General features: G+C 54.4%; 1 protein-coding gene across 3 annotated transcripts in view; it reads left to right on the top strand.

Annotated features, from left to right (window-relative positions):
- The window catches only part of SMG6 (SMG6 nonsense mediated mRNA decay factor), a 115,386-nt gene that overhangs the window by 38,569 nt on the left and 53,207 nt on the right, over positions 1-23,610 (top strand). For all 3 annotated transcript variants that reach the window (XM_074889761.1, XM_074889760.1, XM_074889759.1), the window contains exons 11-12: positions 17,302-17,418; positions 17,933-18,101. In XM_074889761.1, coding sequence (XP_074745862.1) covers positions 17,302-17,418; positions 17,933-18,101 — 286 coding nt within the window. The remainder of the gene's footprint in view (positions 1-17,301; positions 17,419-17,932; positions 18,102-23,610) is intronic.

The raw sequence follows: 23,610 nt of genomic DNA, 5'->3' as shown, positions 1-23,610 counted from the left end.
GTCCCCTGCCAGCTCCATCCTGCCTCTGTCTGCTTGCAGGCTGCAGTCCCTCAGTGAATTGGGTGCCCGGTGCTGGGGGGGCTTCAGCTGGGAGCAGGCACCCTTGGGGGCTTGTTGGGATCTCTTCTGACTTAATGCTGAAATTAGGAACGGTGGCATAGCCAAAGCTGTGTTTCTACTCTCCAGTGCATCTGCAGCGAGGAGGTGACCTCACACAGGTTTATGTATAGAGACCTTTTATTTTTCCCTGATTAGGGTCTGCCCGAAGCTGCGTGTGCCCGTGCAGCAGGTTCTTGGCAGCATGGCGCTGGCTCTGCCTGTGCTAATTAATGGTCAGGAGGAAGGTCAGGACTTCTTGAGCGTGACCTTCAGGTGTCACCCTGGCTAACGTGATGCTCAGTCCAGGATAGTCTAACCCTGGCTGGGTGACAGCACTGAAGGTACGTGACCCATCTCTAACTGAAGGGTCATTTTTAATTTTGATTGATGTGGCTTGTGATGGCTGTGGTTAACGTGACCATAGGGCATAGGTGACATGGAGAGGGCACGAGTGATTTGTCTGTCCCAGAGGTTGGCACAGGTCTCTGGCGTGCGCTCTCAGATCCCCCAGCTTGCAGGGTGGGATGAGAGGCAGACAGGAGCGTGTCACCATGGGCTGCGAGGGAGATGCCCTGGAGGGACAGTTTTGGCTGTGGGGTTTCTTCGTTCCCCCTTCTCCCATCCCTCGCGGCAGCGTGTGGTCCCCTGACCCTGCCTCAGTGAACTCCTGGTGCTTCTCCGCCAGACCCAGGAGCGGAGCAGGGGTGTCTTGCGTAAGCAAGCGCCTGCTCTCTGGGTAATGGCACGGAGACGGAGAAGGAGGCGCCGGCTGCCAAAGGCGGGTTGGGAACAGCATAAACCCTTCAGAGCGGGGCCCGAGGAGCCAAGGTCTGACAAGACCTCATGCCTGGTGCTGGGAGCGGGGCTCATCCTGCCCGGGGGGCCCCAACCGCTTACGGGGCCATGGCGGGGAGCGGTGAAACGCTGCCACATGGGCTCGTGTGTCTTTAAAAGCAGGCGAAGCGGAAGTGATGCTCTCGGGCCCATCTGCACGGGGCTGCGCGGGGAGCGGGAGACGCGCCCCAGCTGGTGCGAGGCCCTGGCAGCCCCGGGAGCTGCCGTCTGTTGGGGTTTACTGCTGTCTACGTTGAAACACGGCTTGGGAAGTGTGTGGAGGGGGGGGGTGTCAGTGGCACAGTGCCAGTCCCGGTTCGCCTGGCCTTCTCGTTCCTCTCTCCTCCTCCTCCTCCCCGCTCCCTCCAATGCTTTAAAGTCACATTTCCAGGCCAGACATAGAATTAATCTCTGGGCACTTCACATTGCTGGCAGCGCAAAGCAGGATGTGGGATCTTTTTTTCTCTCTCTCTGCGTCTTGGCTGACTTTTTTACCTCTCGAAGAATTTGGAAGGGCCGTGAGATTCCCCCCGCCCCCCCTCGCCTCGGTGCCGTGCAGTTTTTCAGCACGCTGATCACCCTGCTGTGGCTTCACCCTAATAGATTTCATATGCTGACACAGTTGACATCAGTACCAAACTATTTTACATGTGATCTGGTGTATTTCCTGAGGAAATCTGCAAGATATTTATTAAGAACTAATAAAATAAACCTCTCCATGAGCTTTTAGGTAGTTTTCAATTTTTCATGTCTCTCTCGTTTCCTCTTATCAATGAGTTTCTATTTTCTCCCTCCTCTCTGACCATTGCAAAAGGAAACAAAAATAAATGTTTTAAACCGTTCCTGAATGGACACTGGGAATATTTCTGTAGTGATGTATTAGCAAAGTCGTATTTTTAGTGCTGTATTGTCAAGACTAAAAATATCCCGCTGCAGTGCATCCTTTTTATAGGGCTTTGTGTGTGTGTGTGTGTATGCTGAATGTTGTACAAGTTTGCACCAGTGTGTAAAGGTCTGTCTTTGTACTACTGCGGTGTTGCCTCCCCATCGCAGCTGGACTCCATTAGGCCTCGAAAATTAAAGTAATCCTGGTTAAGAAAGAAAAAAAAAAATTAATCAATCTCACAGAGCCGCGTTTCCCCAGCTGAGCCTGGATACCTGCGTGGCAGCCCCGCTTTGAAAGACTCCAGCAGCCCGGGCTTGCGTGGGCCGGCAGCGCGCCGTGGGCCGGTGGTTTTGCCGCTGCGTTCCTGCCACCGAGGGTGTTCCCTGCCGCCGCCGCGCCGAGCAGCGGCTCCCCTTCCCCTGCCGCCACGCGGGGCTAAGGGCGAGCTCGCTACCCGGGAGGGCCTGGCTGCGGGGTGCAGTCACCGAGCGGGTTCCTGCTCATTTTTCATGCTCAGCAAGCCCTTTGGGGCCGCCCTGTGCTCGCAGGCGGGAGCGTGTGTGTAGCTGGGAGCAGGCTGGGTATTTCACCTTTTCAGAGGATTTTTCTATCTTTCTGCTATTTCTGTCTCTTTCAATTAACTTTGTAATGGGGGAAGCCGAAGGTGGGAGCTGGGCTGAGAAGCCACCTCCCTTCCGTCCCCTGCAGCCCGCGTGAGGGGACCCCAGCTCCGAGGGTCGGTCCCCTCAGCCGCGACGGGAGGCAGCTCCGTCTCTCTGCCGCGCGTGATTGATGCAGCCGTTTCCAAATATAATTTGCTCGCCGCTTCGCGGCCACAGCTACCCGGTGGAGCACTGCGGCCGTCGCTCTGGTCCCCAGGAACAGCCTTGCGTCACAGGTAGCGGGTGCTGCGACTGACGGGGGACCTGACGGCCGGCCCCGGAGCACCATGCGCACGACATGCAGCGTTTTATGAACTGATGTGTCTCACGCTCCAGCCAGGCGCTCGCTCCCCCTCTGCCCGCCCCTCCAGCGGCTTGTCTCCTCTGAGTCACTCGCCGCTTCGCTCGCGGGTGCCTCACTTTACTGTCTGCTGCCGTCTGGAGAGCCGCAGCCTTTCGGCTTCCTGTAGAGCAGTTCAGCGAAAGCAGTAATTAGGGCCCGTAAAAATTTATTTTATTAGCGAGAAGTGTTGGTGGGTAATTGGCCATAATTTGAACCCAGCCAGATTGGAGATTAATAAAAAAAAAAAATCACAGGGATCTTTTTACCAGAAACACCAGGGCTGTTACTTGCAAACCCTTCCCGAGGCGGGTGGGACGGGACGGGATGGCGGCTGCTGCGGAGAGGGTGGCCGGCAGCGAGCGCCTGTGCTGTACCCGTCCTTGAGGGTGTTTGACACTGGCATGGGAAGAAAGGAAACCTTGTTTTCCAAGAACTCTGCTCTTTCTCAGCTTGATAAGCATTTAAAATAAAAGCTGCACAATTGGAATTGGCAGAGCATCCTCATTCTTTTGTCTGTCTGTTTATTTTTTTCCCCTCATCCCTCGACATGTGTGCTACAGCCCACGGTTACTACACCCCGCAGAACCACAGGCCTGGAGCTCTGCAGGCGTGCGCCGAGCTCTGCCCACCCCCAGCCTGGATCTTTGAAGCCTGGCAGAGCAGCAGAGATCCGGCTCCGTCCCCGGTCGGGCCCCGACCCTGGCAGCCTCCTGATGTCCAGGGCACTGAAGTATTTGACAAAATGTATGTTTTCAGCCCTTTTCAGTTCCCCCTTTGCTTGCGGGGCAGCAAACCCAGGGCTCTGCCTGGAGCTGGAAGAGTGGTTTTGGACCTGGGTAGTGACTGCGCTGTACGGACCCGATCGCTTTGGTATTTATAGACTTCGTTAGAGTAGCTTGAATGTGGCCAACACGTCGGAGCAGGAGCGATCTGAGGCTCATGCCTGCATCCTGCACGCTCATCGCGACGGCTGGTGTCAGCGATTGGAGAATTAACCGCTCCACTCAGGGAGTAAGGAAGAGCCAAGCCCCTGCGCACATGTCACGCTCGGTTACTGCTGGTTGAATCAGACCAGGGAGTTACTTCAGGTTACTAGTCCTGGTTGTTGCTTTGGTGTAAGGGATGGGGGTGTTACTTCAGGTTAGTAGTGCTTGTTTTTTGCTTGGCAGCCGGGGCTGGAACCTAGTGTAACTGTTTCCCAAAGAATATTTTTGGTTTTAAAACTGAAGGTCAGCAGTTCGCAAGTGCTGCGCTTGCAGCCAACTCTGTGGTTCGCCTTGTGCCACCGGGCCAGCAGCACTTGAAATCCTGATCAATTGATCTGCAACAATATGAAACCACGAAGGGTGACTGCCAGTTAAAACTCCCCGTCTCGCCCCGTTTTCTCCACCCAAAGTGTCTTTCTGCCCATATCCCCTTTCTTGCTGCCTGTCTCCCTCCCTCCCTTTCGGCTGTGTATTGGAGTTTTTGTCTATCTTTTTCCATCTCTCTGTCTCTTTTCATAACAGTTTTTAATAATGTTTTAGTTAGTTCCAGCCTTTTCCCTCAATGGATCCCATTGGAAAATGCATTTGAAAGGAAACAGTTATACACTTCCCTTCCTTTGAAACTCTGTTGGCACCTTTTCCAGTGCAGTAAACCATACAACATGGATTTTCAAAGTTTCCAAACACAGACATGCTGGCGTTAAATTTATGAAAAAATATTTTATTCGGCTGTATAGTAACTATGAGTCTCTGAGCTGCTGGTCACAGTGAAATCGAAGCTCGCTTTGGAACTGCAACAGGTTTTCAAATCTCTGCAGGAAACGTAGCGGCGCTGGCTGTACAGGAGCCTGCAGCTCCCTCGTGCCCTCCCGGCACGAGATGTAGCAGCAAATGAGAGGGGTGCTGGGGCACCCCGGGGCTGAGCCCACCCCCCCTCCAGTGCAGCCTCTCCCTGCGGATGGCCCTGCTGGGAACGGCGCAGCAACGGTAGCTGCAGGGAACTTCATGGTCATGCCAATCTTATCTCAAATCACAGGGGAAAAGAGGAATTTGGCATAAAACCGTTATGTCTTATGCTTGTTAATGAATGTAGAAGGTTAAGGCTTTTTAGTTACTGAGTCCCGTGGCAGGGGGGCTCAATAGCCAGTGTGAGTGTGCGCTTGCTGCAGTCTGCACGGGGGTTTGGGACCTGAGGCTCCGGCTACATGTAAGTTGTTGGAGCACTGAGATCATATTTTCTAATATGGGGGCTCGGATGTTAAACTTCCTGGAATGGTTTCTCTGCATGCTGTGGGTTTGTGCCTGCGGTCGCAGCCCTTCCCGTAGGGAATTGCTCACTTGACACCTGAGAACCTCCCTTTGCATGGCACCGCTCAGAGCAGATTTTTTCTGAATTTCCACAGAAGACCATGGCCCCCATTCACCACGAGAGGTCGGGTGGGTGAATCTGGCCGTATCCTTGTGACTACTGTTGTGAGGGGTTGTTCCCAAGCAAAGCAAGCCTCGAAGCCTGTGCTCAACAGCACTTCCATGTGCTTGAGGTGTGGTGTGATGCAGATAAGACCTCCTGTGATTGACGAGATGATGACGTGGCAGAGATCCTGGCCTCAATTTTCCTGTTGTGTCCTTTACTTGTAAAATTCCTTTCCCTTCACATGGGAGTTTTCCAGAGAAGTCACTGATTAAGTGTTATCATCATGCTCGGTGCTGCATGGAGCATAGGAAGAGCTAGAAGGTTCGGGTTCCAGTAATTGGATTGCGTAAACTCACTGGCTTCTGTCTTAAAGCATCTCGGGTTTGGATGTCTTTCTGCATGGTGTCTTTAATGTGTACAGACGAGGAACTGAGCGTAAGGAAAATAACAGGTTTTCTGTTTTTTTTGACTGCTCACCTTGAAATGCAGAGATGGAGTTGTCCTAAAAACATAGTCCTTCAGGAACTGCCTTTGTTCCTATTCAAAGCAGAGCTGCCCAGCGTCTGCAGATTTCACCTCCTCTGTGTCACTGTGACCAGCCAACAAGTGAGGGACACACAGATGCTGACCACATGTGTTGAGAGTGGTTAAGGTGACTTCTGGATCCTCCTGGAAGTTCATGACTGAGGCAAAGACAGAATGTAGTTCTCCAGCATAGCGCTGAACCATCTTAATCCCCCAAACATTACCGTGTCCTGCAGCCCTGAGCCTTACTGACTATGTGCACGTTTCAGCACATCAGCTCTGCAGGAGGGTCTCTACTGACTGTTAATTTTCTGTGTCAACTGAGAATGGTAACCCGAGAGGAGAAAAAGTGATATGTCATTAGGACTACCTTATAATGTGTAAGTGTGATGGAGTTAACTTGAAGTTGCATGGACGGCTCTAAGTCTGGTGTTCCTGACCTTCGAGCGCTCAACTGTGTGGTCATGTAACGGTTTTTGTATGTGTAATTCCCATTGTTTTTAGAAAAACGAGCTCCCCCGTGGAACAGGACTGACCTCATCTGGGATCCTCGGCTGGCGCGTAAATCTAGATTCACCACACAAGTCCCTGCCACGGCAGGAATGCTGGAAGCGGGGCTGTTATCCTCCACACGCACCAGGCGCTGAGGGTGAACAGCCGCTGACGGTGCCAGCAAAGCAGCGTGGGGGCCTGGAGAACAGACCACTACACTGTCACCTAGCTTGTGCTGCCTCAGTCTCCTTTTCTACTTCTCCACGGTCTCACCCAGCTTGGTTTCTTCTTCCCTCGCCTATCCAAGCAGATGAACTAGTTGCTGCTTTGGTTGGAGTGGCACGTGAGAGCTGTCTGATAACGAGCACCCAGATTTCCATAGGCCCCTGCCTTAGCAAAGCAGGGGTGGATGGAGGGGGCAGAAGGCACACCCAGATCCTGTCGCCAGCCCCTGCCAGACTTCTGGTTCTTGCTCCAAAGTGTGAAGGTGCTAGGGATTTCACTGAAACAGTCAAAGAATTTTTAACTTGAGAAGAACAATGTATTTTCCCTAACCTCATTCTGGCAAATGGCTGAACCTTTGTAGGTGAAATTTTCCCAATAAATTTAGCTCAAAGAAAGCTTTTGGCATGAAGGATTGCAACCTAAATGGTTAAATTTTGGCAAAGTTGTCAGGAACTAAAATCAGGGTCTCATAATGGAAAGTGTTAGGTAAGCTTCTCTGTAGGCACAGCGGCTGGGCTGTGGGATGTCCTGGTGCTGGGGGTGCCACTGGCATCAGCTGGGGAGATGGCCAGGGGCTGGAGCAGGAGGTGAGGAGGTTCAGGCCTGCAGACATCTGCTGAGGACCCTGGGATTTACTGTCTCCCTGGAGTTGGGGGGCTGAGGGCATGGGTTTTGCTTTAGGTTTTGGCATTTGCTTTGCAAACTGACACACTGGCGCTCTGGTCCCTCAGGAAGCTGTAAAAAGAAGAGCAGCAAATGAGCGAATGTGTTGAAACGGAAGCTCCGCACTTTGCTGTTCCTGCCCCATCAAAGGCTGCTTTCTCCGAATGTGCCTGTCTGCAGGCGCTTTCTCTCATTAACTTTTACTCCAGGCTTGAAGTGCTCACCAAGGTTCACACCAGAGGAGGCATGTTCCAGGCTGTCTGTTTGCATTTGCTGCCAAAGACATGCCCACCTCCAGCATGGCGGGGGGTGGGTGGAAAAGGCTGCCTTTTATTTGCTGCAATTGTCCTGGTAAAACTTCACTCAAGGCTGGAGTAAATCTCTTGGGAAGCCCTGTTCACACCTCCTCCCGCGTTGTAAATAACATCTGACACAATTATGGTTGGGCGCATGCAGCTCCTGGGTGGGATGCTAGTAGCAGCTTGCCATGCCTGCTGCGGAGCACCGAGCCAGGCTCCATGGCAGCGCGTTCCCCCAAGCACATGTGCTGAGGAGCCCGCTTTCCTCGCCGGCCCTTCCGGGGTGAGGTTCAGGGCTCTGGCTGTGCAGCTGGCTCCTTCCAGGAGGCATGAAAGATCCGTGCAGACAGAGGGTACGCTGCCAGGGATTTCCTTGTATTGGGCTGCGTCGTCCTGCCTTACTGCAATGCCCCTAATGTCTTTTTACATTTTCATCACCCACGATTTTTCTTCTTTTGGTGCAGTGTTCCCTGTTTTGTCCGGATTCCCTCCACGCATACTGAGCCCTGCTTGCCCTTGGACCTATTCACCCTTGCAGCCACCTCAGTCCTGTCCAACTCATGCATTCTATAGCAATATTCCCTCTGCAGCAAGAGACAGCTGGTGCCAGGCTGGTCTGGAGCTATATACATACTGATGAGGTGGCTTGCCAGCTTGGAGGGACATACTTTCTTAGGAGCTAGCCAGGAGTTATGTACATTTGGGTTTGCCAGCCTTTTAGCTTCCAGACAGGTCAAATTTGTGTAGCTGTCAGTTTTTGGCAGCAGAACCAGTGACTCCAGGGATCATGCAGAGCCTTGAGGCTAGTGAAGATTTTACTGTGCCTGTGTTGTAAGTCCCAGTGTCAGCTCATCCGCTTGGAGCAGCTCTGGTGAAGGCAGTGCTGAGAATCTGTGGCGATTCTCCAGGCTTTGCCAGTGTGGGTGATGCTGTAGGGTGTCTGTGCTGTGGGTGCCTTTGCCCCGCTGTGACGGTCTGGGACTGGTGTGTCTCGGTGCAAATGTGGCTAGTGAAAACTGGGATGTACGTGCCTTCCTGGGCAGGAGGAGCGTTTCCGACACTGCATGGGGTGTTGCACATCCAAAACTGACTCCTGCAGCCCCGCTGGGGCCAGGGGTGCAGAGCAGGATCCCGGCCCTGCCAGCTGGGTCAGGCACCCCAAGTGCAGAGGGAGCGCTCCGAAGTGCTGCTTGGTGCAAGTGGAAATGGCTTCAATCTGTGTTTTGACTGATGGGTCTTTTCAGGAAATTTCTGAGAATAACATTTCTAAAAATGGCTGCTTCTTTCCACTGATATTTCCTGGAAAAGGCTGCAGTTAATTTTAAACCACTATCCTTTTCCTTTTTCAAGTGGAAATGGCTCTGTGCTTGTCCTCAGGGCTAATGTCATTCTTTCTGTCCTAGCCCGGGTTGTGTCGTGGGGAGGGACAGTGTGCCAGTGCCCTGGCCTCCTGCAGGACCTGTTGGTCTTCCAGAGCTGCAGAAATTGGGGTGTTGGGGGCACTCTGTGCACGTGTCTGCTTTCCCCATGGAAATTAATAACTGTCTGTCCTGGAGTCACTTCACAGTGTGAAGTGATTTGTCGGTGATTCCTTGGTCAGTCCCAAGTACACAAGAAAGCCATCTCTAAAGTCATTCCCTTGCTCAGCCTAAAGCTCTGTTTGTTGGGGTCAGGAAGGATATACTGAGCTGGTTATCGCACCCCAGGTGCAAGGATCCAGCCCTGCATGTGGATCCTGGGCTTGGGGATAGTCAGAGCCAGAGGCAAGCTCCTGGATCAGCTGGAGGGAGCTGGCAGCACAGAGCTGTCCTGGGCAGGCAGCCCCTTCGTGTCGGGCAGAGCATGGCTTCCCCTGAGGCTCTCGGGCAGGCTTGCTGCTTCGGGTGGGAATATGTCATTAATTTTTATACCTTCCCCTGTAAACCATCGACCCTTTTTATGATGTCATGAGGGATTCCTTAATTTTGCAGCTGCTTCCTGGTTACGTCAGAGAAGAGCCTCCCGTCCTAGAGCCCAGCGCTGCAGTCCAGAACGGCTGGAAACAAATGAAGTGTTGAATATCTAATGGCTTCCACAGGGAGAGCTGCTCCATCCTCCCCAGGCCCCCGGCATTCCTCACCTCCTAGGCCTCCCTCCTTCCCTCCCTCGGACAAGACGGGGTTTCAGCATGGAGCAGAGGGAGCTGTGGGCTCCTGGGCGGCCCCGGCTGCTTTGGGAACGCGTGTGGCGAGTTCCCCAGTGTTGCTGCCTGTCTGGGCACTGTGGTTGAGACTCCCCCCAGCCCCGGAGCCTTCCTGCCTCTCTGCAGGGAGAGGTCGGGATGGGGAGGTGGATTGGGGGCATCCAGGTTATTACTGCAATCCAAAGGTTGCTTTGGGAGGGATTCAGCCCTGTGTGCTGCAGGTGGTGGTGTTCAGCTCAGCCGCAGGGTTGTGTGCTGTGCCGGGAGGGCTGGAGCTGCCCTCCTGTCTGTTGCCTGCAAATTCAGAGTTGAGGAGCATCTTTCCAGGAAAGCTGCCCATCATTCCCAGGCTCTTTGCGGGGTATCAGCCAGGGCTGAGCAAGTGCCTCCAGGTTCCCAGGCTTTTTCAGGAGCAGATGAGTGTGTGTGTGACTCGGCGGTTCCCAACGGAGAGCAGGGAGTGCCCGTGACTCACAGGTCCTCTGCGAAGGGGTGTCGGGGAAATGCCCAGCAGCTGTGAGCATCCCCCTCACTTTGCTGCTTTATATTCCCATCAGTTGCGTGCAGTCTCCAGCATGGGCAAGCGGCGCTGGGACCAGCTGCCTGGGTCGGCAGCGTGGCTCTCCTTACCCGCTTCCTGCAGACAGCCCCATCCCGGTGGGCTGCCCTGTCGCCCTGCCAACGCTGCGTCTGGCGGAGGGTGACTCACGGGGAAAAACGCTCTTGTGTCTGAGCGGTAAGAGAGCAAACGAATTGCCTTCAAGTGGTGTCAGCTTGGAGGTGACCAGCCTCTGTCTTCTTCCCCGCAGGGCAGCAGCCGGCTGGTGAATCAGTTGTCTGTGCCGCCGAGCTGCTGACACATCAGCCGGGTGCCTTACACCCGCAGCCCCGCGCTCACCGAGCTCCTCCACCTCCTGCCTCCCCTGGCCAGGCCATTATGTCATCCTCGGGATTGTGTCCGGAGACCTGTTTGTTCCTTTCATTGCCTTCGCGTATGGTCCTTAACAGTGTCACTGGGGAAGGTGGGTTCAGCTCTTGCTCCCCGGGAGCAGAGCACATCCCTGCTGCTCTCTCTGCCTGCGCTGGGGCTGCCTGCTGCCGGCACCGCTCCAGGCTCCCCAGCCCACAGCCGCAGCTCAGGTTAGGACAGGGAGGCCGGCGTGGAAACTGGCTCGCTGGAGTCCTCCTGACCCTTGGCTAGAGCAGTCCGGTTGCCTGAATCAAAGGAATCTGGTCTCCTTTGAGACTCTAACGCTTGTTGGCTGGTGTTTGAACTGCAAAAGATTCAGCGCTCCCTGTGTTGTGTTAGCTGGGATGGATGGAGGAGCATGCCTGCTGCTTGCTTGAGAGCTTGGGGTTGCTGTAGCTCGCTTCCACCGCTGCCTAGAGCGTGCTTGGAGCGGAGCAGCTGGGAGCCCTCACTCCCAGCCCCGCTGCCCCGTCCCTGCAAGCACCCCCCTGGCCAAGGCCACGTGGCCGGCGCTCGCTCTCCCCTGATTGTCCCTCGCAGGATTTCCTTCAGCACATGGCACTCGAGCGGCCGCGAGAAGCTTCCTCCAGCAAATCCCTCTCCTCGGAGGCGGCTGTCCCTTGCATCGCCTGCTCTTTTCCCATTCCCATTTCCTGTGGCTGGTTGCGTTGCCCTAATAGAGGTTTGGCATTGCTGTTTTGCACACCCTAGTGGGAGAGGGGATGTGTTTATCACTTTTCCTGGAGATTATCTGTTTAAGCACTCTCTGACAGTTACAATAACAAGGGCAGCGCGTTGTGTTTCCCAGCAAAAGGACACTCGCTGCTGAAAGATGTATAGCACTAATTAGAAATACATAACATCCGGCCACATGGCAGCCTTCTCCCGGCCGCTCCATTTCCTGAGCTCAGACGACTTTGACGACAGTTGGTTTATGTTTTCCATGAATATAATGTTCTCAGAGAAACACAAATTTCTCCCCGTTATAAAAGTCCCTTTTCTCTCTGTCTCTCTCCCCCCTCCCCATGCACTCTTTCCCCTGCAAAGCAGGTAGATTTATGACTGCAGAAAGCCCAGGTCAGATCCTGCTGCCGGCTGGGTCGGAGCAAAGCTCACAGCCCCTGCATGGAGGCAGCTGAGAGCCCAGGTAGATGCTCGCAGAGGGCGCAGCCGCAGCCGTGCTGGCCGACCCGCCCCGCTCCCCAGGCTCTCTGCAAAGGAAACTGCCTCCCTGGTAGAAAAACAGTGCTCTTCGTGCAGACCAGTACCCAGCTGGAGAAAAAAAAAAGGCTTTCCTACATGCGAAGAAGCGGGAGGACTCTTCTGCAGCTCAGAGAGTTTTCGTGATCTTCAGAAAAAACACCCATCCCTGGTTCCCAGTTGCTTTTTCTCTGCGCTCACAGTCTGATGCTCAACAGCTCCCATTTTTTCCATCCCATCCCCTCTCCCTCCTCTTGCTCTTGGGATGTGCTTCAGAGCAGATAGCCTGGGCGCCAGTTGGAGGAGTCTGGGTCCAATCTCCAGCTCGCAGCAAGTGACTAGTACAAGGACATGTTCTTGGAGGTCCCCGCGTGCTGAATGGGAGCAGGGCAGTTGCTCGGCCGAGTGTAACACAGGTTAGGTGTAAGGGTGGTTAGATGTAAGGGAGGTAGGAAGATGGAGCATGCTCAGGGAGGTGAAATCTTAGAAGGTTTTAGCTGCTGAAATGAATTCCTATTGAATATGGAAAAACTGCTGTATTTCAGATGTTTATAGCTTAGCCAAGTGTGGACAGATTTCTAGTAGGACAGGAAAACTCTCTGTTAAACAGGTTATTCTGCAGCAAAATCTCAGATCCCCTTTCCAGGATTTGCAGTTGCTAGATTAGCTCAAGGAAAAGGTTGTAAGTGTTTTTTCTAACAAGGGTAAGCCACTATCTTGTTTCCTAGCCTCATTCTCACAAGCCGAACTGTTTTGGCTAAAGATTTCCGGAAGAATTCAGGCTGAGACAGGCACCCAGCATGGAAACTTCAGCTCCGATAGTTAAAGTCTGAGCCAACTGGAAAAGGGGTCTTACGAGTGGCTATTGTCAGGCAGGCTTAATAACATGGTGCTCAAATCCCTGCCTGCAAAAGAGACTGTCAGAACTCATGTCCCACTGGCCGGTCCAGCATCTGGAGCCCTAACCTCTGCGGAGGGTTTGCAGAGGGCTGCAGGGGTCTTGCTTATTTTTTGGGTGCAGAAAGACAGATCTTTGAGGTAAATTCAGCCTATGAAGTGTGGGGTAATGCAAATTACCCAGGCTGTTGGTTCAGACTGCAAAGCATTTGATGACATTCCTGCTTTAAAATACTCTGCCTGCTCCTTTCTAGCCCTGTGCAGCATTGCACGTACCTCAGAGTTTTGCTGGCATAGCTGATGTGGGGCTACAAGTGACGGAGAAACAGATCCAGCTTGAGAGAGCTCCCAGAGGGTGGGTTTTTCGGCCAGCTCAGCTCCCTGCCGTGACTGCAGCATGGCTCTGTGGGCCATGTGTCGGTACAGCGGATGGTGGTGCAGCATGCGGTGAGGGTACAGTATTACCCTGAGTCAGTCTTGGCTGCAAATGCTGCGAGTCCTCAAGCCCTGACCTTAGGCTGTGGTTTAACAAGCAGTTATTGAGGTAGTGGTGCCAGCTTTACCCACCCTCTGCTCCCCCCACACAGCACCTTTGATGGCAATTGCACAGCTGAAAGGTGACATTTCTAACCCCGATGAGCTGCGCGATCTGGTTCACAGGGTGGCTGCGCAGGCGAGAGCTGAGAGGTGACGTGGTGACAGGAGCTGTTTAACTGATATGGCATTAACAGGGATGTTTGCTGGTTGCAAGGGCAGAAGGTGGAAGGAGAATGTATGTAGTAGTTGGTACACAACCTGGTCTCGTGCTGGATGACTTCCTGCAGAGCATCACTGCTGCGGCTGCTGGTGGCACAGAGGAGCCACATCTCTGACCACCTTTGGGCCCACGACCTCGTGGCAGCTTTTTTAGCGTGTGATTTCTGTCCATAGTCTGCCTGACCACCTCCTCACCATTGCCCGACTGCGTGGCGTGGCTGGGTGTGAGTACCAGGAGGGTTATCTGATCACAGCCGGACTTGGGGTTTCAGGGGAGGAAGTGGAGTGTGGGTTTGTGGCAGCTTTAGCTGATGAGATGCCATCGATGCCATCTGAAAATGTTTCTGGCACCAAGCTTTAGGTGACTGCCTGTGGGGATAGGATGCAGGATTGCCTGTGGACCTGACGCTGTAGTTCTGCTTCTCCTGCACCCACTGTGGATCCTGGGAAACAGATCTGGGAATTACAGCGTTTACCCTGACCTGGGCAGTCAGGATCTCTCTGCCTGCTCTTGTTGGTCTGTGGCAGTGGGTGTCCCCAGGTTATACTAGTGCTGTTCAATTGCAGGGACAGGAACTCCAGCCTCCAAGAACATCTCTTTCCATGAAGTTTGTGTCTTGATGCATCATGCATTACTAGCAGCACAGACTATTGCTCAGCCCAGAGGTAATGGTGCCCTGTGGGTTCCAGAGCAGATCTGTTGCTCCAACCCCCCTTTCAGTGTATCTAGTACAAAGTATTTTTCTTCTAGTGCCAGGGTAGGCTCAGACACTTCATGCTGTGGGTGTGGAGAGTGAGTTTCCTTACTGCCCATCACTCAAAAAACTCCACAAGTTTCTGTCTAAACACCCTCATTCCATGAGCGCTCTGCCCTTTAACTGTACCCTCACCTTGACTGTCTTCTGTGGCGTGGACAGCCAGGGGGGGGTAGCCTGGGGTCTGTCACTCCACAGTCTCTGTGTCACGCAGTTGTGACCACTGGCTCCGAACTCCTGGCTCAGTGAAAGCCGAGGCTCCCTGCCTCCTGAGGAAAGTGGTGAAAAGGCACAAAGAGAAAGTTTCTCCTGATTTATGGTGCTTTCCTCTTTTGTCCTACAATTAAGCTCTTAAGAGGCTTTGCTGGCAGGGCTGGGAGCTGGAATGCTGGTGTAGGTTCAGGGGTCTTGAATAAGCGCCCACCTGGATGCTTGTCCTTCCCTGCAAGGTTGTTGGGCTGGGGGAGCCTCCTTGAAATGGGGCTGACAAGCTTGACCAGGGAATGAACTTTCAGGACCAGAGGAGTTTTGTGTAATTTAATGATGAGATGACAACGCCCACAGTAGCTGGGCTGGAACCGTGGGGAAACAACCCTTAAATTTGGGTGACTTGTTCCTCTTACCTGTATGGTGGGCAGCTCTGCAGGCTGTACTGGGGCTGAGCGTCGTTGCGGTACATCGAAGCACCGTGGCTTTATGTAAACTGGGTGTGAACCGGTGCGCACATTGTTCATGTCTGTAGCAATACAAAATGTTTGATGGAGCTTTGGCTGTAGTGCTCAGCTTGAGTGAGTGGGTCGCAGACGGCTGTACCTGTGACAGCTCAAGCACAAGAAACATTTTTACTCACTTTTGGTTGTTCAGTGTTGTATGGGGAACTTCTAGCCTGCAACAAGAGCTGCTGGTGGCAGTGGGAAGGGCTGAGGCCCTGGTACCAAGCCTGGCCATGGCCACCGCAGAGATTGCTCGAGCACTCGGAGCCAGTCTCTAAAATACATCGGGGCTGTGCAGTGCTTGTGACCCTCAGCATCACAAAAGCCTTTAAGCTTTGCCTTTTTTGGATAGGGAGGGCTTAGCTTTTGTACCAGCCCAGTTTGGGGGTCACTGTGAGTCTAAGCTTGAGCACAGTGCCCAGAGTCCCAGGGATGCTGCCTGCTCAAAGTGCAGGGGTGCTTGCTGGAATGCCTAGAGCTTTTTACCTGTCCCAGGGACTCGCCAGACTCAGGTAGGGCAGCACAACAGCCACGGTCTCGCCGTGTGCCCGTTTGAGACAAGAAGTGAAGAGAGTCCAGCGTCTCGCCCGAGTGCGGGAGGAGGGAGCGCAGGGAAGATGACTGTAACTTCTTGAACTGGACTGTGGCCAGAGCGCTGGGACTAACACTCTTAATTGTGGGAAAGGCTTCATGAAAGAGATTTACTGTCCCAGAGTGGTCACATCTTTAGTTTTATGTTTCCTCCAAAAGTTGACAGCCCCTGCAGTACGGCACTTCCTACCATTGCTCTGCGGCACTGGCTCAGCCCTGGCTCCAGGAGCAGAGCACCCTCGTTGGGCTACAAGACACCTCTGGTTCACCACCACTGGGTGCTGAACATTGGCAGCTGTAAGAGCTGGCCAAATCAGGCCTGCAGATCTTCCTCCCATTTTTTTCCTGTATTTTCTAGGTGTGTTGCAGTCTTTTTCTTGTTGTTTTTAACCTCCCACCCCATCGCTCTGAAATAATTTGCACTTAAAAACCCAATGTTTGTTCTCTGCACCTCAGGTGTTTTGCTAGCCCCGGCTGAAACAGGGTCTCAATGTCTTGCTTTAATCCTCTTGCCCTTTGCTCAAAATCCCTGGTCTGCCACATTAGGGGAGTTCAACTTCCAACACCTTCTCCTTGCCCGCGTGCAGCTGATGCTCACATCTGTGGCGGAGGTGCCTGGGAGCCGGGGCTCTGTGGGGACTTTCCCAACCCATCCCAGCACTGGGGCTGTGCTCGCACGAGCACCCGTTTGGAGTCAGTACCTACATGTTTGCAGGCACTGCGCAAATCCTTTGCCTGGTTTGTGGCAGCTTTTCTCACGGTGGCAGCCTGTCTGCAGGGTGAGGGCTGGAAGCCCTGGTCCTGCAGCAGGTGATGTGCAAGCCGGTGAGGTGCTGCGGCAGAGCAGCCTGCACAAAGCAAATGACACGGGCTCGTAGGAGACCCCCGAGCGGCATGGGTGCATCCCATCCCGCTGGGCAGCGGCTTCGTTCCCCACCGCAGCGCTTCCCTGCTTCCCTCCGGGCAAGCCCCCAGCCAGCTGCTCTCCCCACATCTCAAGAGAGGATATGAATTGGAGGCAGAGGGGATTCAGGGGGCAGAGGGGATTCAGAGGGCAGAGGCTGCCCGTAAGGCTTAAAAATCTTCTGCGAGCAGGCAGCACGGTGCCTGAGCGAGCACGGGCAGCCTGGTGTGCCCCACGGTGCTCTCGGCCTCACTAAATGTAACCCACGCCCAGCTCCAGGCAGTTCCCTCGAGCCAGCTCCTCGCTGCTCTCAGCAGCCTCAGAAGTGGTTTCTGGCTGGGTGTAGATGTGCCGGGGGGGGATTTGCTCTCGCTCTGAGCCGGCTCTGTTTGGAGGAGCTGTGGTCGTGTGGCATCTACTTGAGTAACAGCTTCAATTAAGCTCTCTTGACAAGCTGTTGTATGACTGGTGAACTAATGGGAGGAGCCCCCTCCTCAGCTGCTGAGGTTAAAACTCCAGCAGGGACAGAGATCAAATATGCAGCTAATTACCCTTTTAACACTTAAACATACCCCCCTCCTTCAGGGGAAGGCATCAGCTCCAAGCAGCAGCTTCTGTGCTGGGAGCCCTGAGTGCCGGCTCGGGCTGGGCTGGCTCAGCATGCGAGTTGGGGTTGGGCATGGTGTGGGCAGTGTAACTGCAGCCTCTTCCCGCTCCAGAGCGGCTACTCACCACTTTTTTTCCCCCTCTTACGTGGAGCAATTGGGTCCAGGACAGGTGTGAGCTGGGGAATCGTCCACCCCTGCAGAGATCCCTGCCCTGTGTGGGATGCAGAAAGGGAGGCTGTGAAGGCAAAGATGGAGCATTTGACCTGCTCCCTGCTGAACCCTCTCTCTGTTTTCTAGAGTGCATCTCTGAAGACTGCCGCTCTGTCATCCAGGAACAGGCCACAGCCCTGGGGCTCTCCATGTTTGCACTCCTGGTGAGGAGGTGCACCAGCCTGCTGAGGGAATGCGTGCAAGGTAAGGGGTTACTGGCAGGATCCATGCAGCTGCCCGTGAGGCAGCCTGGTGGGGTTCAGGCCCTCATTCCCTGTGATTTTGTACACCCCTTCCCCTCTGTTGGGGCCCTTGGATTCTCCCCCAGCATCCCAAGCTCTGCCCAGGTTATGGCTGGATCACCTGGGAAGCCCCTGATGTGTGCAGACAGAAACATTTGGAAGAAAGGGATGGATGCAGGCATGCTTTCTGACAGCTAATGGGAAAATTCCCAAAACTGGGACCTCGGAATCCTATCTCTGGTGCAGTGACACCCCACTGCCCTCAATAAAAGGCATCACAGACATCCTGGCTTGTCCCCCAGGCCAGTCCGTGTAGGGAGAACAGATCTGTCTTTTCACTTGCTGTGGGTTTGGGCTGTTCCCTTGCATGTCCAAGACTGGGATGTTGGGGTCTGTGTCGTACATCTCCAGTCCCTGCCTGAGCCTGGCTCCTGGCTGCGGTGAGCCGCCTCAGCTCTCACATCTTCTATTTGCAGTTCAGCCACAAGAGGTGGAGCAGGAGGATGAGGAGGATGACATCAAGGTCTCTGCCTTGCCCCAGGACCTGAAGGAGCTGCTCCCCAGTGTGAAGGTCTGGTCAGACTGGATGCTTGGCCACCCGGACACCTGGAATCCTCCTCCGACCTCTCTCGAGCTCCCCAAACAGTACGTGCATCCTCTGGTCTGTCTTCTGGTGTCCGCTCCCTCCCTGGGCTCCTTGTGCCACCTTTCCCCCTTGCTCACACTTACTTCTGTCTGTGGCACTCTGACCTGAGCACCCAGGAGAGACTTGACTGCTCAGGGGATGTTTGGGGGGACTTACCACCCTTGGTGACACAGTGACTTCTTCATTGATGCTTGGGTGGGACTGAAGTGTCTCTGAGGGGGCCTGGTGGGTGTCTTTTGCTTCTGTGTGTTAGAAGATGGCCCGTAAGCTGGATTTTTACCTTCTGCTTAGGATGTGCTTCTGCTTTTGTTGGGATACGTCTCCTTTACATGCTCTGCTGGCCCAGCCAGCTGAACAGGCAGGGCCTTCCTCTCTGCAAGAGGAAAGTCCATTTCCAGCATAAGCATTTCGTTGCCTTTTGTTGACTGAATCAGGCCAACCTTGGTTGGGCTGGGCTGGCCTGGAGCAGCTTGTCTGTTCTTGGAGCTCTGAAAGTCACCTCCCTTCTGCTTCAGAAACAGCTTGTCTCTACCCCTGCAACTCACAGAAGGGTTAATTTTCTAAACTGCCTGATTCCAGCCCATTAGTCCATAATGCGGACTAGGCAATTTGCATATTTTTGGACAGAAAATCGAGTGAAGGGGCCAAGTATGGAGTATGCGAAACAGTGTCTGAGCATGCTCTGTAGCTGCTTTCCCGCAGGATTTTCCATCTGCCTCCGGTACTCCGGATCCAGAGCCTGAAATCACGTCTTATTGTTAATCCAAAGGAGCCAGAACCCAGGGTGATGGGAAGGCGCATTAAGAGTAATCCAGCAAAGTGGCTTAACCATTAATGGGTCCCCGCTCCGTGCGTCAGGTCCAGTCCTGCTCTCCTAGTTTATTGCCTCTTACTCCAGTTCTTTTTCATTTGGCTGAGGAAATGGAAATCTCACACAGGAAGTTCTGGGCCTCATTTTGTGGAGATGGAGTCTGTTTTCTGTTTGTCGGCTGCTCGGTGTGGGACCGCTGCCTGCTCATGTGAACTGCTGCCCATCTTTGGGCAGGAACTCAAACTGGGATCTGTCACGTGAGCCCACATGCACCAATCCCCCCTTCCCCTCGCGCTGCCTGCGCAGGGAGCCGCTGAGCCCTTGGCGACGGGCAGCCTCGAGATGGAATTTCTGATTGGGTTCACGCAGCCAGCGCTCGGCGCCTTCCCTGGGATGAGCTGCCTGCCCCTCCTGCGGGGCGTGGGGCTGCGTCCCCCCGGGCTGCCGGAGCAGGTGCCGGCTCCCGCTTGTCCGTCGAGGCGGGAGAAGGTGGCGGTGGCACGGCGGCATGTGGCTCTTTGGGGAGCAGTGGGTAGGGGTTGGGGGGCTCCACTCCGCAAGGTCCTGGTCTACTTGGTGGAGGAACGAGGGTCTTCACCTTGTAGCAGAGGCCCAACTGCTTCCACACCTTGCTTTCTCCATGGAGGGCGGCTGAGCAGCCCCCCTTGTCCCACCCATGCCCTTCTTCTGGGACATGGGCATCCCTCCTTCTGTTGGCTCCCAGCTCCTCCACCCTGGTGCTTTTTGGCTCACCAGGAGCCTCTGTCTTATCCACAGTGAGGAGACAGGTTGCTCTTTCAGCCCAGACCTCTTGTATTGACCCAGCATTGCGTGACTGGGTGTTGGGGCTCCAGGACTCTGGAACAGCAGCAGCTGAGCTTCCCTGGAGGTGGGGGTAGTGATGAGTAGCAGGGAACCAGCTCCGCTCTTGGGCACAACCTGGGACTTGCAACGTTCTCCCTAGAGATGGGAAAGGAAAAAGGCAGCACTGGGTTACTGTTTCAGCTCTCTATTGACACAAGCATGCTGTCTGGCCTGGGGCTGTTCAGTAACCAGGTAGAGTCACTGAGCATGAGGGTTTACATGGGAGGAGCTTCGAGGAAGTTGTAGAAGTAAAACGTGGGTCAGAGCAGCAGGCGTGTTGGAGTAAGCCAAGGTTTATGGGCAGGGTGAGCTCAAGAGCAGGGGGAACATGCGAGGAGCAAGTGCAGATGCCAAGTTGCAGAACTGAGTAAGGGAGCTGTACCGTTTCATGCGTGTTCTGTGCCTCACAGCAGTGGGACATGCCGTGAGGTCCCCACCAGTGCCAGTGGAGAAGCTGGTTGGACGTGCTGAAACCGCCTTCCAGTGCGCTGCAGGCATCGCTTTCATTGCCCCTCGTGATGATGTGGGCACAGAAAAGGAACAGTAAAAAAGCCCTGAAGCACAGAAGCATCCTGCAAGGATGCCCTGAATGTGCTAAACCTTCTGGAAAAACCAGGCCCTGTACCCACCTGGCAGCCCACTAGGAGCAAAGGCCTGGCCCAGAGCTTGCATCAAAGTGCAGCTCGTCTGGGGCCAGCGCTGCTGCCAGAATGACGGCCTGGGCTCGGGGCCAGCGGGGCAGCTTGTCAAGACTCTGCCAGAGCCCAGGGCCTGGGCTGAACGTCCCAAGGCCTCTGCTCGCGCTGCGTTCGCCATGTTCACGATCGCTCGTTCTTAGTGAGAGAGAGAGCTGGGGGACTTTGAGAACGTCTAAACTCAGCCCAGCTGTGGCAGTTGGTTTATTGCTTTCAGCTGGTACTTGAACCCGGGTCCTGGTCTTGGAGTCTTTCCCAGGTTTAATCCCCGGAGCTTTCTCTGCAGCTGTATGACACTGCGCTGACCCCGAATGAGGATAGGAAAATAGAAACGGTGCCAAGCCAGAGTCTCTTTTTCATTTGGAGTCTGGCTGTCTGCCCATGACCAGGGTTACATAATGGGAAACATAGCTGGGGCTCTGGAGAGCCCGCGTTTCACCACGCTGCCCAGACCTTCGCGTTCTGATGCTATATATCTTCCTAATTGTAGCTCGGATGCATTTATCACACTGCTGGATTTGAGTCCTTACAATAAAAAAAAAAAAAACCCACACCAAATTCCTCAGCTCGCTGCTTTCCCCCTTGGACAGAGGCGGAGGGAAAGGTGTGAGGGGTGAGCGCTGCTGAAACCCGGCGTGCGGCTGCGAGCCACGCAGCAGAAGGCTCTGCAGAGCGGGATGGGAGGCTCAGGAGGCTGCGTCTTTGAGGTCCTTTTCTTGGTGGGGGCTTGGAAATGGACCCTGGCTCCTGGCAGGCATTCTCTCCCTAGCTGGTGGGTTCAGCGGTCCCAAATTCAACCTGAATGAGAAGCTAAACCTTTCCCCAGAACCACCCTCCTTGGTCTAGCGCACTCACCCAGCTCTTAGCCACGTCTGCATGGTCACAATGGCTTGGGGGATGCGCTGGGACATGTTTTCCAGGCCAGAAGGCCACAGAGAGGTGACAGACTGCCTAGATCCCTCTCTTGGGGCTGCTGTGCATATTTGAGAGGTGGAAGGTGTCCTTCCCCTCTGCCTATTTGGGCGAGGGGCTCAGCGAGCTTTCCGTGGCTCTTTTCTCAGGTATTTCCAGAATAGGAACTAAGCCGACCATGGACATCTCTGCTTCAGAGCAGCAGTGTCCTGTGGCTTGGGGATGGTGTATCTGGACCAGATGTTCCCAGGTCTTCTAGCAGCAAGCAACAGTCACTTCTGTATCTTAAAATGAATTTATATCTGCATGTTTCGTGGCAAACATTGCGTTGAAGTCTGAGCATTTAAAGCAGTTGCACTGCCATGCAACTGGGTTGGAGAAGCATCTTTTGGACCAGACATCCCCAGAAGTAATTTGCAGAGATTAGGGTGTAAAAGGAGGGAGTTCTGGGGCGAGGGGAGGAGGGTGGATCTCTTAAGGCAGAGATATTAGCAGCACATGGGGTGCAAGGCAGATCTCCAGGGAGGCTGCTGTCATTCAAGTGAACCCATCTGCTTTTGGGACATACGGCGGTGAAGAGGTCTGGGCAGGGGAAAGATGAGCTTCTCCTTGCTCTACTTTGTTGCCACAATGAATCCGTTGCTAAATGAAGCGCAAGAATCGATGGGGAAGCCACTGGCTAGACAGACAAACTGCCGCAGGGCTGACCCTGGCAAATCTGCGCTCCTTCCACACTGGAGTGAAGGGCCTCTCGGTTTGTGGAGACTGTCTGCAAGCATTTAAAAATGGTTAATTTAAACCAAGTATTAAATTAAATCCAAAAGCTCTGAGCACATTCTAGAGCTTACCTTCCCAGAGAGATCTGCCAGATCGCTCTCATCACATTGCTCTTGCGGAGAAGTGTCACTGAGATGGCAGCTCCCACTGGGAGAGATGGACAGAGTCTTGGACAGGGGTGCCAAGACCTTGCTGGAGTTTGCCGGAGACTAAATGGAAAATCCCTTTTGCAGATTTCAGCCTTAGTTATTAATGCTGGCCACCAGAGTTTCCCTATCGAGACATCAAAGCGAGGATTCAAAGGTGTCTCGGTAGTGTAAACCTGGCTGAGAATGAAGGTAAAGTCGAGAAAAGCAGAAGCCAAAAGTCTCCGCGGAGAAGGGGGCTGTGGCGAAGCAGAGGCTGGCTGGGAGGAGACTGCACCTCTCCTGGGGAGGAGAGCATCCCTCTAACTCTGAAGGCAGATTCCTGGGAGAGGAGTGGGTTTATGGGTGCCCAGCTGGCCAAAGGGACCATGTGCAGGGCAGAGTGGGGGAAATAATTGGTGCCACAGGGCAGAGGGGCTGTGACCACCTCATCTCTGCTCTGGGCAGCTGTATCTGAGTCCCAGAGAAGGTTGGTGAACACCTTTTGGGAAGAGCTCGCACCGCCACCCCCTTTTGTTCCTTGCAGAGGAGCAGCTTTTAGTTCAGCTTCCCCTGGGCCGGGAGAGAGGACACCCAGGAGGAGGCTGCGGAGCACTTCGTAGGGCGGTGCAGCAGCTGGGGTGGGCACTGGAGCCGGTGGGTGCGCGTCGCCTGGCCCCAGGAGCGCGCGAGCCCGAGGCGTTTGCCATCTGCACGGCAGCGCGGCTCTTGGCGGCTGGGGAGCACAATGCAGGGCTTCTTCTGCGCCGCGCTTTCCGGGTTTGTTCTGCAGCTGTGGAGTTTGAATGTTAGTGTTTAAACAAGCTGGTATTACACAGGAAATGGCCACCTCCACAGGCCCCCGCAGGCTTGTAACATGGGGTCATTGTGCTTGATATTAATCACCAGGCAGCCCGCGCCCCTGGTGAAGATGGTGGCTCATGCCGGAGCGCCGCGCAGCACCGTGACCGGCGGGGATTCGGCGAGCATCCTGCTCGCCCCGGCACCCTCTTCTCCCCCCGCCCCGGTGCGTGCCTTTTGCCATGCGGTGATGCGTGCCCATCCTGGGCACCCGCCTTTGCCAGGAGCCGTCCCCCCGCAGACCCGGCCTGGCCGGGGCCGCGCTCCACCCTGCGCGCTCGGCTGCGCACTTGTGCGGTGCTCTCGCCGTCGCCTGGCCGGGCTGCGTCCTGTCGGCGTGCAGCTGGGCTGCGCTCACACTGACAGCTACATTAAACCTGGAATCCTGAGGCAATAAAAAAGAAATTAACTCTTATTTTTTTTTCCTGTCCTAGTGGAATAAGCAAATGTAAATGTGTCTGTG

Source organism: Strix uralensis, chromosome 20 (genome assembly GCF_047716275.1).
Source record: "Strix uralensis isolate ZFMK-TIS-50842 chromosome 20, bStrUra1, whole genome shotgun sequence".
In the NCBI taxonomy this organism is placed as follows: Eukaryota; Metazoa; Chordata; class Aves; order Strigiformes; family Strigidae; genus Strix; species Strix uralensis.
The sequence above is the reverse complement of the archived record's forward strand: the minus strand, read 5'-3'. Positions and strand labels throughout refer to the sequence as shown.